Below are 13768 nucleotides of genomic sequence, written 5' to 3'. Positions count from 1 at the left end.
TCGAGCTTGGATCGTATTCTCAAGCTCCCAGGTAGCCTCCTCGTCCAAATGATGTTGTCATCCGACTTTCACCAGCTGGATAGTCTTGTTCCGCAGTCGACGCTCTTTCTGGTCCAGAATCTGTACTGGAACCTCCTCGTAGGTAGCATCAGGCTGAAGGGGAACTGGTATATCAGATAGCACATGTGCTGAGTCGGCTACGTATCTCCTCAGCATAGACACGTGGAATACGTCGTGGACGCCTGCCAAGGACGGTGGTAGTGCCAGACGATAAACTACCGCTCCAATCCTCTCCAAGTTCTGAAAAGGTCCAATGTAGCGTGGAGCTAGCTTACCTCAGAGGTCAAATCTCTTCACCCCTTTCATGGGTGAGACTCGCAGAAAAACATGGTCGCTAGTAGAGAACTCCAGGGGTCTCTATCTCCGATTAGCATAACACTTCTGGCGGTCCTGCGCCTCTGACATCCTCCATCTGATAGTACGGACCAACTCTGCCTCTTGCTGAGCTCTATGAGGCCCTAGCAACTGGGCCTCCCCAACCTCATCCCAGAGGGTGGGTGTCCGACAAGGCCTACCATACAATGCTTCAAACGGTGCCATCTGGATAGCCGAATGAAAGATGTTGTTATAGGCGAACTCTACCAATGGCAAATGGTCCTCCCAACTACCTTTGCAATCCAATACACAAGATCTCAGCAAGTCCTCTAGAGTTTGAATGGTCCGCTCTGACTGTCCATCTGTCTGCGGATGGAAAGCTGTACTGAAACGGAGCTAAGTGCCAAAGGACTGCTGCAGACTCTGCCAGAATCGGGACGTGAACCGAGGGTCTCTATCCGAAATAATACTCAAAGGAACACCATGTAATCTGATGATCTCCCGGCAATACAGATCTGCCAATCGATCCAGGAAATCAATCTTCTGGATCACTAAAAAGTGCGCCGATTTGGTTAATCGATCCATGATTACCCAAATCACGTTATGGTCTCGTCGTATTCTAGACAAACCCACCACAAAATCCATAGTAATGTGTTCCCATTTTCACTCAGGAATGGGAATCCGCTGAAGTAATCTGGCAGGTCTCTGGTGCTCAGCCTTCACCTGCTGACAGACAAGACATCTAGCTACGAATTTCGCGATGTCTTTATTCATACCGTTCGACCAGTAGGAATTCCTCAAATCTCGATACATGCGGGTCTCGCTTGGGTGGATAGCAAATTGGGAGCGATGAGTCTCCTGAAGTAACTCCTCCCTGACCAGGTGAGATAGAGGTACACATAATCGACCTCGGAAATATATAATACCCTCCTTATCTTGGGTGTACTTGGTCTGCTGCCCGGAAGCTATCTGGCTGCCAATGAACTGAAAATGCTGATCACCGGCCTGGGCCTGTCGGATCCTCGTCCTGATAGATGAATGAGCAACCATGGTAACCAGAATACCTTGCTCTGTCTATCTCTGCTCTTGAAGCCCCAACTCAGAGAAACCCTGAATCAAGTCCGTTACTGAAGCTCGGTGGCAAGCCAAAGTCCCTCTGGACCTCCTGCTAAGTGCATCCGCAACCACATTAGATTTTCTTGGGTGATAGCTAATCGTACAGTCATAATCCTTCAGGAACTCCATCCATCTCCTCTGTCAGAGATTGAGTTCTTTCTGGGTGAAAATATATTTGAGACTCTTATGATTCATAAGAATCTCAAAGGTAATGTCGTACAGATGATGCCGCCAAATCTTCAAAGCAAAGATGATGGCGGCTAACTCCAAATCATGTACTGGGTAGTTCTTCTCATGCTCCTTCAACTAACGAGAAGTATAGGAGACTACCCTACTATGTTGCATCAGGACAACGCCCAAACCCTGAAGAGATGCGTCGGTGTAGAGCACGAATCCGTCCTCTCCAACGGGCAAAACCAAAACTGGAGCTGACACTAATCTCCGCTTCATCTCCTGAAAGCTGGTCTCGCAAGCCTCGGACCACGTGAACTTCACGCCTTTCCTGGTCAGGCATGTCAGCGACATAGCAATCCGGGAGAAATCCTCGACGAACCATTTGTAATATCCAGCTAGTCCTAGAAAACTGCGGATCTCCTGTACTGATTTCGGCTGCTCTCAACTGGTGACGACCTTGATCTTCTAAGGGTCTACTGAAATACCTCAGCTAGAAACCATGTGACCCAGAAAACTGACTGAAGATAGCCAGAAGGCACACTTGCTGAACTTCGCATATAGCTGATGTCGTCGAAATGTCTCCAAGACTGTGCGAAGATACTGTGCATGTTTCTCCTCGAAATGCGAGTAGACTAATATGTCATCAATGAAAACGATAACAAACTGATCAAGATACTCCAAGAAGACGCGGTTCATCCAATCCATAAATATCGTTGGAGTATTAGTAAGCCCAAATGGCATTACCAAAAACTCGTAGTGGTCGTATCTGGTACGGAATGTTGTCTTCTGAATATCAGATTCTTTGACTCTCAGCTGACGATGATATTTGGATCGCAGATAAATCTTAGAATACACTGATGTACCTCTGAACTGATCAAACAAATCCTTGATCCGTGGTAAGGGGTACTTATTTCTGACGGCCCCTGCATTCAGTTGTCTATAATCTATGCACAACCTCAGAGTACCATCCTTTTTCTTGACAAATAATACCGGAGAACCCCATGGAGAAGCACTAGGGTGTATAAATCCCCTGTCTAAAGCTCCTAGAGTTAAACCTTCAGTTCGTTCAACTCTTTTGGTGTCATAGGATAAGGAGCTTTCGATGTCGGCGCGGTTCCCAGAATCAACTCAATAGCAAACTCCACTTGCCTTCTGGGAGGCAAACCTGGTAGCTCATCTGGAAATACATCCGGATACTCTCAGATTACTGGAACATCGGAGAGTTGAGAACTACTGTCATCTTCAATATGAATCAAAGATAACAGAAAACCTTGGCAACCATGTGACAGCAGCTTCTGAGCCTGAATCGCCGAAATAGTCGATATGTCGTCGTCTCTGATGCCAGTGAAATCCCACGAGGGTTGGTTCAGAGGTTGGAATATGACCACCATCGTCTGGCAATCAACAGTGGCATGATATGCTAGCAAACAATCCATGCCAACCATTTCCAATACTAAAAGATATACATGAAGTATCATGTTGCCAAAATCTAACGGATAACCTCTGACCTCTTGGGTGACGTCCAAAGCATCATCGGATGGTAAAGAGATAGTCAGTCGCTGCGATCTAATAGTGGGTAATCTACCAATCTCCCTCATAAAGGTACGAGATATAAAAGAATACGAGCTACCAGTATTTATCAACATATCAGTAGATAAGGCATAAATGGAAATTGTACCGTGGGAAACGGATCTGCCGGCCCGCTGCGCATCCTCTCTGGTGACCACATGTATATGTCCAGTCTCTGGCAACGATGGAGGTGGTAGCGCTGCCAGCAACGGTTGCATTTGAGCAGGAGGCGGCCACTGAGGCTGTGCTGGATACGGGGCTAGAGGTGGAAGAGAGGGCTGCGACTGATACTGTACTGGTAGCTGGGACTACGTCTGGTATTGAACCAACAGCTGGGGCTACAAATACTGGACTAGGGGTTGAGGCTTCAGTTGATACTGGGGTCCCACGATAGAATTCTGTGATACCATGAGGGCATTGGGGTGCTCCTGTCCATATATGCCATAAGCAGCAGCTGCACGGGGAGCTATCCTCTACTGGCGATGCGAAGATTAGGCTTTGTGCCCTCCTCGCTGAGTCCCTGTCTGACTGAACTAAACTCTGTGACTAGAAACTCCGGATGCAATATGCTGAGCCTTCAGCAAGCAATCACGGCTCATGTGCCCAAGCAGTTTGTAATAATAGCAAACTGGCTGTCCCAAGGTGCAAGCTGATGTGGTATGCTCTCTGGACCCACACCGGGCGCAATGGATGTCACTGGCATTTTGTTTTCATGTTTGCTGAGGAGGCCGGAAACGTCCTGATGAAGATCGCCTTGACTTCTGAGGCTGACCAGATGCTCCAGAAGTAGCTTGACCTGGCCGACTGCGACCACTCTGCTGTTGTCCGGTCACCTGTGCTTGCTGGATCTACCCTGATGTCTGACCCGTCTGCTTCCTTTTCTTGTCCGGATACGCTCTCTGGTGAGCTGACTCTATCATCAGGGCTCTGTCCAGTGTCTCTATGTAAGATGAGTTCCCAAAACTGGCAAGCTTTACTTGTAGATGTCCATCCAGTACCTGAATAAACTGTTGCATACAAGAACTACCCTCAGCAACTAGTTTTGGAAAAAATCTGGCCAACCGATTAAACTCGGCATTGTACTCTGTCACCGAGCGGTTGCTTTGTCGCAGACTCAGAAAGTCCTGTCGGTGAGTCATCTGATATGCCCGTGGGAAGTAGCGGCTCTCAAAAGCCTCTCTGAATCTGGCCCAGGTGATGTTCTGCTCGCCTATGATGGAACACTGCGTAACCAACCAGGTGTCGGCCTCATCCCGTAAACGGAAAGCAGCCAGCTCTGCTTTCTCCCACTCGGAGCAAGCCATGTAGAAGAAGGTCCAGTTCATAGTCTCTATCCAGGACTGGGCCACACTCGGATCAGTTTCTCCTCGGAAGAGTGTGAATCGGCTCTTTATCGATTCTGCCAATGCTGGGATCTTGGCTCGTGCCGTGACAATATCTGTGAGGTGGGTAGGGATCGTTGCGGGAACTGCGGAATCCCTGGAGCTGGTGCTATAGGTGGTACCGCTAGATATGCTGGGAGAGGTACTCCCGGTGCTGCTGCATAAGCTGGAGCATGTACCATTGGTGGTACTGTAGGGTCGATATGGGTGGTCGCGGCTGGAGGTACGGTAGGTGGTGGTACAGGAAATGGAGCAATTGGTATCGCTGGTGCGAGTGCTGGGTACACTGTAGGCATTGGGGGCACAGGTGTCGTTGGTGCCGGGTACACGGTAGGTCCAGGTGGTGGTGGTGCCGGGTATACCGCAGGCTCTGCTGGTGGAGGTATCGGGTTTGCCACGGGTGGTATAGTGTGTACGGTATGGGTGGGTACCTCCAACGAAGCCACCGGAGTCTGAGAGCCCGACGCACCCGTAGTATCTTGAGTCTGTCCCTAACCGACAGGCTCAACCCCAGTAGGGATCTTTGGCGAGTCCGTTGTCAGAGATTCCAAAGTCCTCTTACGTGGCAGTCCAACACCACATATCGTAGCTACTCGTGTAGATCTCCTCATATCTGTTAAGTTATAACTCAGATATTACTACAAGTATAAAAATTATAAAATTACCTTTATACCTATTTGTTGTTTGGAGATGTTCCGTTGCTGTATAACCCCCCTTTGTGACCTCGAAATCCCATACGAGAAAATCGACGAAAATCTGTACAAATCCAAAACGGAATGTCGAAACATGAACATAACGAAAATCCGTACAAATCCCAAAGTACCCAGTTTGGCTCGCAAACCGGGCTCTGATACCAAAAACATTGGTATCAGATTAACACGCAAAACAAAAGTATAAAAACCAAGTATCTGAAACCTGGCTCTGATACCAAATAAATTGTCACGCCCTAGGTAGTCCCTTCTAGAAGAAATTTCGACAGTATCTCTCATATACGGGTGACAATCTGAAACTTCCTGCAATCATCCAGATACCTCGGCCAACACGGTCGGAACAATAACAATAACAATAAAAATAAGCAAACACCCACGTAGTTTAATAGTAAAACTAAACTAATGCAACGATAAGGAAAACCATCTTAAAAATCCTACTCAACTACACCCATAAAACACAAATCACAATGACGCAAATAAAATCAACTCACCTCTTCTGCCGTCCAGGCAGACATGTAGCACAACATATCCAAATAAAGCCCAACGGTAATTAAGGACCATACAAGATCCAAGTGCCAAAAATCCAAAACAAGTCTAAAACATAGTTTATATAGTATAATAAGAAAAACCAAAAGACCAAATAAATAATCTCGTGATCTGCAGGGGGACTAGCGATTGGAACTCTCCAAATACCCTCAACCTGAAAATAGTAATAACAACGGGGTGAGTCAACTCCTCAGCGGGTAACTACTGACATGCATAGTAAGAAAATAACCAATAACAATAATTATGCGTACAACCTCCTGATATAGGAATGATAAATGCAAACGGAAATATATAGGAGAAAACTATACTAACTAGGACTTGGTGTATGGATAATAGACCGAGAGATATAGAAATCCTGTATGCATGTCAAATATATTCATCCACCAAATATGCAGCATATAAGTGCAGCAAACATAAACAATAAATGAATCAATGCGTATGATGTCAATGACATGTCCTAGTCACCCCTACTGCTAGTTAGCCGTCTCACACACGATTGTGAGACTAAATGGGTAGGGCTGTGACAACCGTGCACTCTACTATCACTGCTCCTGATGAGTGACCGAGTGGACGGGATGCTATAGGAGTACACCTATCCTCCTTACCCCAAATCATAAGTGGGGGAGCTCAATGCTCTCATCTCCCTGAGCAAGTCCAGAGGAGGGATACCTGTTCTGCTACAACGCTGCGTTACACTACCCATGAGTGGACCAACGGAGCCCTTGACAGAGCAACCTACTGCAACACACCCTGCCTGATAAAATCACTAACTCATGAGTGGTTGTGTGTGTTCAAATCCATGTAACTAGCCATGTGCTCAATAATAATGGAGCCGACTATCGCACAACATGCAATCATACGAGATGGTGCATGTCACTAAACATAGAAATATCCTAATCCTATCCATCTCTACATAATGTGTATCATAGGACAAATGAACCAAATCAACGGTCTAGGTACACAGGTCAGATAAGGTATAAAAACCTAGATCCTAAACATAATAAGACATGGTTATGTCACAACCTCTATAAACATATAAAATCAGGTGGGTACTAATATGGAATGCATAACATGTAAGCAAAAATAAGCATGTAACAGATATCCGGTAGTGACAAACCGATGCAGATAAGAAATATAATTATTACTACTTGTTAAAAACTACTATGCATATCAAATGACATATCTAAAAAGATAAGTCAAAGTACCCGCTTCCAATGGAAAGGTCCAATCCGGTCCAAATCCGACGTCGAGATGCTCGTCTCGCCCCAAAGTCCAGTGTCAAAATGTTTAGTTTAGCTAATTCTATCATGCATTAATTAGCTAAACTAAATCCTAATCAAATTAAGAAATTCCAAATTGGATCCACTCTACTATAATTCAAATAACCAACTCAATTCTAATATAACCTCTCAAAAATGGAAATAAAGAGAAGAACCAGTATAGCCACAACTTATCCCTAGCACTCACCAAGCTTGATGGTAGTTGTTGTGGCTTTCAACCGGAGGGGTTTGCAGCCCAAAAGATGATGGCCGAAGTTGTAGACCTATTGTCTTCCAAATCAAATGCCCCAATCAACACTTGTTGGCCAGACTTTAGCAAGGTCATATTGTGTTATAGGTTGGATATCATATGAATACCATGGCCGGCAGTTGAACAGAAGGCAGAATAGAAACGTAAAAACACAGCATACCTTCTTATGGCAGGAATTAGTAGAAGTTGAATCGGTGCCTGATAACTAGTATTTTGATGCACTATTTTGGCTATTATACTTATCATTTTTATCATCTCATATGCTTAATCTTGTATTTATATCATGTTTTACGAGTTGATATTTATTTAGAGTCTTGATATAATTTTTCCTATATTTTGTAGGATTTTATCTAAAAGGTGCATCTTGTTTTGTAGGAAAGTAATTTGGACCGTTGATCGGAATCAAATAATCCAAGGGCTCATGTTATTCCAAGTTGAATCAAGAAGAGCCAAATCCAAACACAACCCATTCTTCAAGCCCAATTCCACTTCTCTTATTGGATCCGGATCTTTTCATTAACCCAAACCCGAAACCCAAAATCCATCAAGAAACCTTACCTTTCACGCGGACGGAACATAACAGAACCACTCTTCGTCGCGACTTCTCTCGATTCACGGCAGCTAGGGCACGCACAGTTTTCCCCTACCGACGACTTTCTTCTTCCTTCCTTCTCTCCGGGCGGTGGCCCTGTTTTCCTTCTTTTCTTTTGCCGCCGGCCGGCCATGCACAGCCACCCTTCTCCTTGTGATTCCATCGGCCACGGCAGCAGATTCTCCGCGAGACAGCAAGCTTTGGCAACAATGAATTCCACCTCACCGGAGAGGGTTTCTCCGGTGTGACCTCCATCTCCCTACGTTCTTCCTTCAGTTCTTCCTTCTGGGGTTCAGGCGGCAGAGCAGAGGAGCAACGGCGGTTTCGTTCCATTTCATTCAGGCAGTTCATCACAGTACAGCCACTTCCAGCGGAGGGTTCTCTGGTGGAAGATTTGTTCATCCCATTTACGTCGTCGTTGAAGCTAGTAGCAACCAGCAGTGAGCTACTGTCCACCGGTTTTGGGGGTTCCGAAGTCGGGTCTCCGTGTGACGACGGAGGTAGTCGTTGGTATTCGAACAAGAAGTGTGGATTGTGGTTGGAATTTTTAGTTTATTTCCTGTTCATTGCTTATGTTTGCTTTTGTTGATGTTTTGTGGTTGAATGCTTGTATTGAACGTTATTTCCATGCTTGAATTGCACATACTTTGCTTAATTAGATTTATGTACACAACGTGTTCGATCAATTGCTTCAACCATTAGTTAGGTTTATTTTGATGCATTTTAATTTGGTTAATTCTTACTTTATTTTGTTTGTTCAATTTTGTTAAGTTCTATTTTTGATTGAATGCAATTAGGATAGATTAGTTTAGGTTTTGTTTCATGGTTTAGGTTTTATTACATGCTTAGTTTCGTTGATGCTTTACTTCACATTGCCTTTTAGTTAGGTTAGGTTTAACTTTATTACTTGCATTGTCTTTCATAATTTAGATTAGATTTCATTTGATGTTTCGCTATTTCGATCTTTAGTTTAATCGTGTTGATGATTAACCCATAATATAGAGTGACAATGCGCTGTGGATTAATTATTCATACCTAGTTAGATTTCATTCCAGCATTAGATTAGTTTCTTTCTTGTTCTGCTTTTCATTTTTTAGATTTAGAATTAAAATACAAAACCCCATTTTCATATTAAAAACCCCAAAAATAGGAATAACGCACGATCCTAAGTTTACCATCCTATTGTTACTTTCGTTGACGGACGACTCGAGTCATTTCTATGCTACATTAGCGTAGGAGGAGTTTAATACTTCATTGTTTGATGCCCAATTCGCGACAAAATTGGGTCTTAATTAGTGCCCCTCGTTCCCTCTTTGCTGGCGACTGCTGGACGAAGAAAGAAGACCCGATCGTGAGGTCTAAGGCACGGGTAGGCGGTTGCTCGCAAAGGCAGATCTGGTGACCGGCGACAGTTCTAGGGCACTGGTGAGGTTGGTTTGTAGCGGCGTCGGCGCTACTCTGTGCGGAAAGAGGGTGACACCTAGACACCAGCGGTGGCCTTCGGCGTTTAGCGGAGAGGCGTCGACGCAAGGAAAGGGTTCGGCCGGCGGGAGCTCGCAGCAAGAAGGAAGGATTGGCACCGATGCTCGACCTCGTCTCGTAGCCGCAATCACAGCTCGAGCCGGGGGAAGGGCGGCGGTGGAGATGGGGAAGAAGAAGAAATGGGGGAAGAGGAATCGGGAAGAGGAAGTGCTCGATTCCTCTTGCCCACTGCCTTATACTCGAGGGAGGAGAAACCGTCGCTGGTTGGGAAAGGGAGGAGATGCGTCACAAGGCTTAGAGTACGAGCACGCGGGAGAAGAAAATGACGAAAATGAAGAAAAAGGAAAAAAGAAAAAAATAATAAAAAATAAAAATTAAACTTTTTCTCGCTTAAATAGGGTAGCCCAAACAAGTTTTCCCGGGGCTCAATATTTATCCCCGTAAATTCATCATACGAGATCTGAAAAATTTCAAAAAAATTTCTAAAAATTCCGGAAAATTCCCTTATGGTTATTCGCCTTTTTCGATATTTTACAAAAAAAAAAAAGTTCACTAGTTCATTTTTACGGATTTGATTGGGTACTTGCCTTCAGAGTTTCTTACTAAGAAAAATAAGCTAAATGCTTTTTATAATCCTACTAGAACCAGACTCCTCTTTAGTTACAATCTAAAGATCAGTGCCCGCCAGAGACTCCTGAAGTCTTATAGTTACTCTTTGAGAGTCTTGGAAGTACGAAAAGGACGACAATGCTGCATACAAAAGCAATCGCAGAAGCCAAAGCAAAGGCAGGCATGTTCCCCTTCCCAAACAGAGCATCCCATGGCCCTGCTCCAAGAGCAACGATCACCTACAGAATCGAAGTGTGTGGCAATGAGTTAGCAAAAGGTCTACACAGTTTAAAACTAGCTACACAGCAAATGACAATTTGTAGTTTAGATAAATTGCTTGAACTAAAATAGGATAAGGAACACACCTGAGGAATAACGATTGAAACATTCAAAACTCCAACGCAAAGTCCTGAGAAGGATGTTGATTCAGCGAGGGGAAGATATACATATAAAGTTCTTGGTGAAAATGTATAGTTAATGATTTCAACTGACCTTGGCCGCCTTCCGCATTAGCAGTTAATTGTGCTGTTACTGCAAAAGGAATACTGTATACAACCTATCAAGAAAGAATGATAAGAATTCAACATAATTGATCGCCTAGAAAACATGTGATAAGTAAGAAAATGTGATACTCACAGCTAGTGGAAAACCGAGAATTGTAAAGACAGCCAAAGCAACAATTCTAATCATGGGATCTGCAGTGAGTCTCGATTGTGCTGAAGAATGAAACTCTTTTGAGGACCAAACGCTAATGATGCAAATGGCAGCCATGCTAACGAATAGGGTAAAATTGCTGATCGCCCATACTACTTTTACACTCAACTTTCGACACATTGGTGCGATCAAAAAAGATGATATGCCCAATACAACCTGACAATATGAAATCATGTATGAGATGAATTTTAGATGGATGTAAATAAAGAAATAGTTCCTTACAGAATTCAAGAGTAATCCTAAGGCGCCTTCTCTAACACCTCGATCGTAAACATCAATTTGTTCACTGGTTCCTTTAGGTTTGCCATAGTAGATTTCTCGACCCATCCAATCAGTATTATAGAGTGTAAAGGGGAACCACGACAACTACATTGATAAAATGCAACATGATCTACACATCTATTGTTTATATGTATATTTTATAATTGAGTTAGTTTTAGCTAATCATACCCAAGTTAGGGCAGTAACAAGAAGCACTGAAGGCATTCCAGGAGGCAAATTCTTAAAGGCCCTGAAGACATCAAAAAAACTTGTCTTTTGTTGATCTACGCTTGCAGATTTATTCAAGTCACATAGACAAACTTCTTTGGCGATAAATAGAGTGGCTGTCAAAGTAATAAACAATAAAACCTGTTTCCAACAAATAACAATTTATCAAAAGGTAAAGTAAAAATATATAAATTCAACTTCATGGTATCAGCATATTTATGGAGTTGATGACTATGACAAATGGATCAGGACCTACCACTGCAACTAAAAATGCACCTTTCAAGTTTGCACAGGCTTCACAACATGCATTTGTCACCAAGAAAGGAAACCACCTTTAACAATATTTGAAAAGGAAAGATTAGTTTTTGTATTATACGTATTGTACATTTGTGATTAGTGATGATAATTAGTTTAAGTTAAGTAATCAGACTCAAGAAGTCAATTCATACTTGTGCCAAGATCCGCTAGAACCAGATAAATATCCCAAGATATTTCCCGCTGCCATCCATGAGGCAAATATAGCATTTGCTGTGTTAGGTCCATGATGACCTATCACACACGCCACTCAATTTTGATACATATATATTTTGTCATTAAGTTTTATGAAAATATATAAATAAGTAAATATTTACTTGAGAGATCGGCCATAAGTGCTCGAGTTGGACCCTGCAAATTAAAATTATACATATTATGTGAAATGGAACGATTTCACCTTGGAATATTCTTAAGATTAATTAGAAAAGATGCCTACTTGAACTGTGTTATTAGAAAAATCTAATAGCCAAAACCCCAAACAATACACTACTGCTGCATGCCATCGAGGACCATTATAAACGCTGCATTAATTAGCATCCCAAGTTAACTAAAATTAAGTTGTAAATATAATGTTAAAGCATGAAAATTATAAATTCTCAGTTCACCTGCAATGCTCTTTCGTATCACCTAGTGCACGCCCAATATCTGACGAAAACCCTAACACAATAACCTAAAACATCAACAATGCATATGAAAACTTAGTAATTAACAATCATGATCAATTTGTATTTGTTTAATAGGTTGAGCCTCACAGCGATGGATATCAATATGCATCCAACAAATATGAAGGGTCTTCTCCTTCCAAATCGTGATTGACACCTATCACTCCACAGGCCTATAATAGGTTGCACCTACACAAAATTACTTTAATTACAATGAGTCTAGTTCATACAAAAGTGAAATTTATATGAAAAGATAATTACCACGAAACCTGCAACAGGACCGCAAAGCCACACTATGGAAGACAGAGCATGTGAAAGCCCCAACGTCTGTCCAAAACAGATGCAGAGTTAGCAATAGATAGTCAAAGAGATTGATCATTATATTCACAAAGGTACGAGTCATAGCGATCAGGTGGGCGTGAGTTCAAACGACAAGAAACATGCAATAATCATGTGCTTTTTAAACCTGGACATAGGGCGTGAGCAAGGAAAGCTGTAGCGCCCAGCCATATTGCACCCCGCCAGTCACCATACAAGCAAAGATGAGCCTCGTCAAGCTGATGTGCTTCACCGCCACCACCGGAGACTCACCATCATAGGCTTCTCCCGCATGCGTAGCTTCCGCGAGCTCCAGCTTGCGGCCTTGCCCGCTCGCTTCGCGCTGTCCGACCCCAGCCATCTTCTAACAATGATGGGCTCAGCGTACGTAGGAGCTAGCAGAGCCAGGCACTTAAATAAATGGCGTGGAAGTGCTGGCCGGGAATCAATGGAAAAGGCTGGGTTGGTGGATACGTTTTAATGTTTTATCTAGCAAAACAAGTAACGAATTGATGGTATCTGCTAAAGTATATTTTTTATATTTGTTTTGGTTGGTTATTAGTTACCTGTCAATTAAGTACAAATTTACGGTTCATATACATTTATTTATATATATAAACTTCGGCTCACTCCCCCAAAACCAAGCGTATAAAATGGTAAGCAGAAATGGGTAATCCAGACGGAAATGTTTTTGCCTGAAACCCAATACATGTTATAATGGGATGTTATAATATTTCTTGATGTTAAATATTATTATAAAAGGATGTTATAATATTCTTTTACTTGAAAGCGTTCAAAATATTAAATATGTTTAAGGAAAGTGAGGTGGTCAGTCAGGGGCTAGCCCACCCATGTGCATTTTTTAAATTATTTTTTAATTTTATTTATTAAAAATTATAAACCTTCTGGTATGATTAAAATAATAATAATAATTTAAATATTTTAAAATATATTTATTTAATATTATATATTTTAAGATTATTGAATAGACGGTGAGACTTATAAAAAATGAATATTAATGTTAAAAGAAAAATATAGATGGAAAAGATATATTATTATAATAATGATGTGACAGTGAATTTTATATTTATATTTTTATAAGATGATAGATATTATAACAATGATATATCAGGGATACTATAATGACTTTCCTTTTTTGACCGGTCGCTTAAAATATCTGTATGT

General features: G+C 42.5%; 1 protein-coding gene across 1 annotated transcript; it reads right to left on the bottom strand.

The window, feature by feature from the left end:
• Window positions 1-10057: 10057 nt before the first annotated feature.
• LOC121968232 (sucrose transport protein SUT1-like) lies at window positions 10058-12965 on the bottom strand. Its single transcript, XM_042518692.1, has 14 exons — window positions 12732-12965; window positions 12527-12592; window positions 12356-12454; window positions 12209-12273; window positions 12040-12124; window positions 11921-11954; window positions 11738-11837; window positions 11545-11620; window positions 11250-11429; window positions 11022-11165; window positions 10722-10955; window positions 10578-10641; window positions 10451-10494; window positions 10058-10324 (listed from the first exon to the last, which is right to left on the bottom strand). Exons 1-14 carry the CDS (start codon window positions 12942-12944, stop codon window positions 10151-10153), a joined length of 1578 nt encoding a protein of 525 aa, XP_042374626.1. The 5' UTR covers window positions 12945-12965; the 3' UTR covers window positions 10058-10150.
• Between the last annotated feature and the right edge of the window lie 803 nt (window positions 12966-13768).

This window comes from Zingiber officinale, chromosome 3B, assembly GCF_018446385.1.
Source record: "Zingiber officinale cultivar Zhangliang chromosome 3B, Zo_v1.1, whole genome shotgun sequence".
NCBI lineage: Eukaryota > Viridiplantae > Streptophyta > Magnoliopsida > Zingiberales > Zingiberaceae > Zingiber > Zingiber officinale.
This window is presented reverse-complemented; position numbering and strand designations above follow the sequence as displayed.

Bases quoted from the DNA above. Each gene is read 5' to 3' on its own strand.
- LOC121968232 (XM_042518692.1), bottom strand. From the start codon at position 12,944: ATGGCTGGGGTCGGACAGCGCGAAGCGAGCGGGCAAGGCCGCAAGCTG. The intron at 11,838-11,920 runs GTAAATATTTAC...CGTGTGTGATAG, and splicing joins ACTTATGGCCGATCTCTCAA to GTCATCATGGACCTAACACA. The intron at 11,430-11,544 runs GTAGGTCCTGAT...TGTTGGAAACAG, and splicing joins GTGCATTTTTAGTTGCAGTG to GTTTTATTGTTTATTACTTT.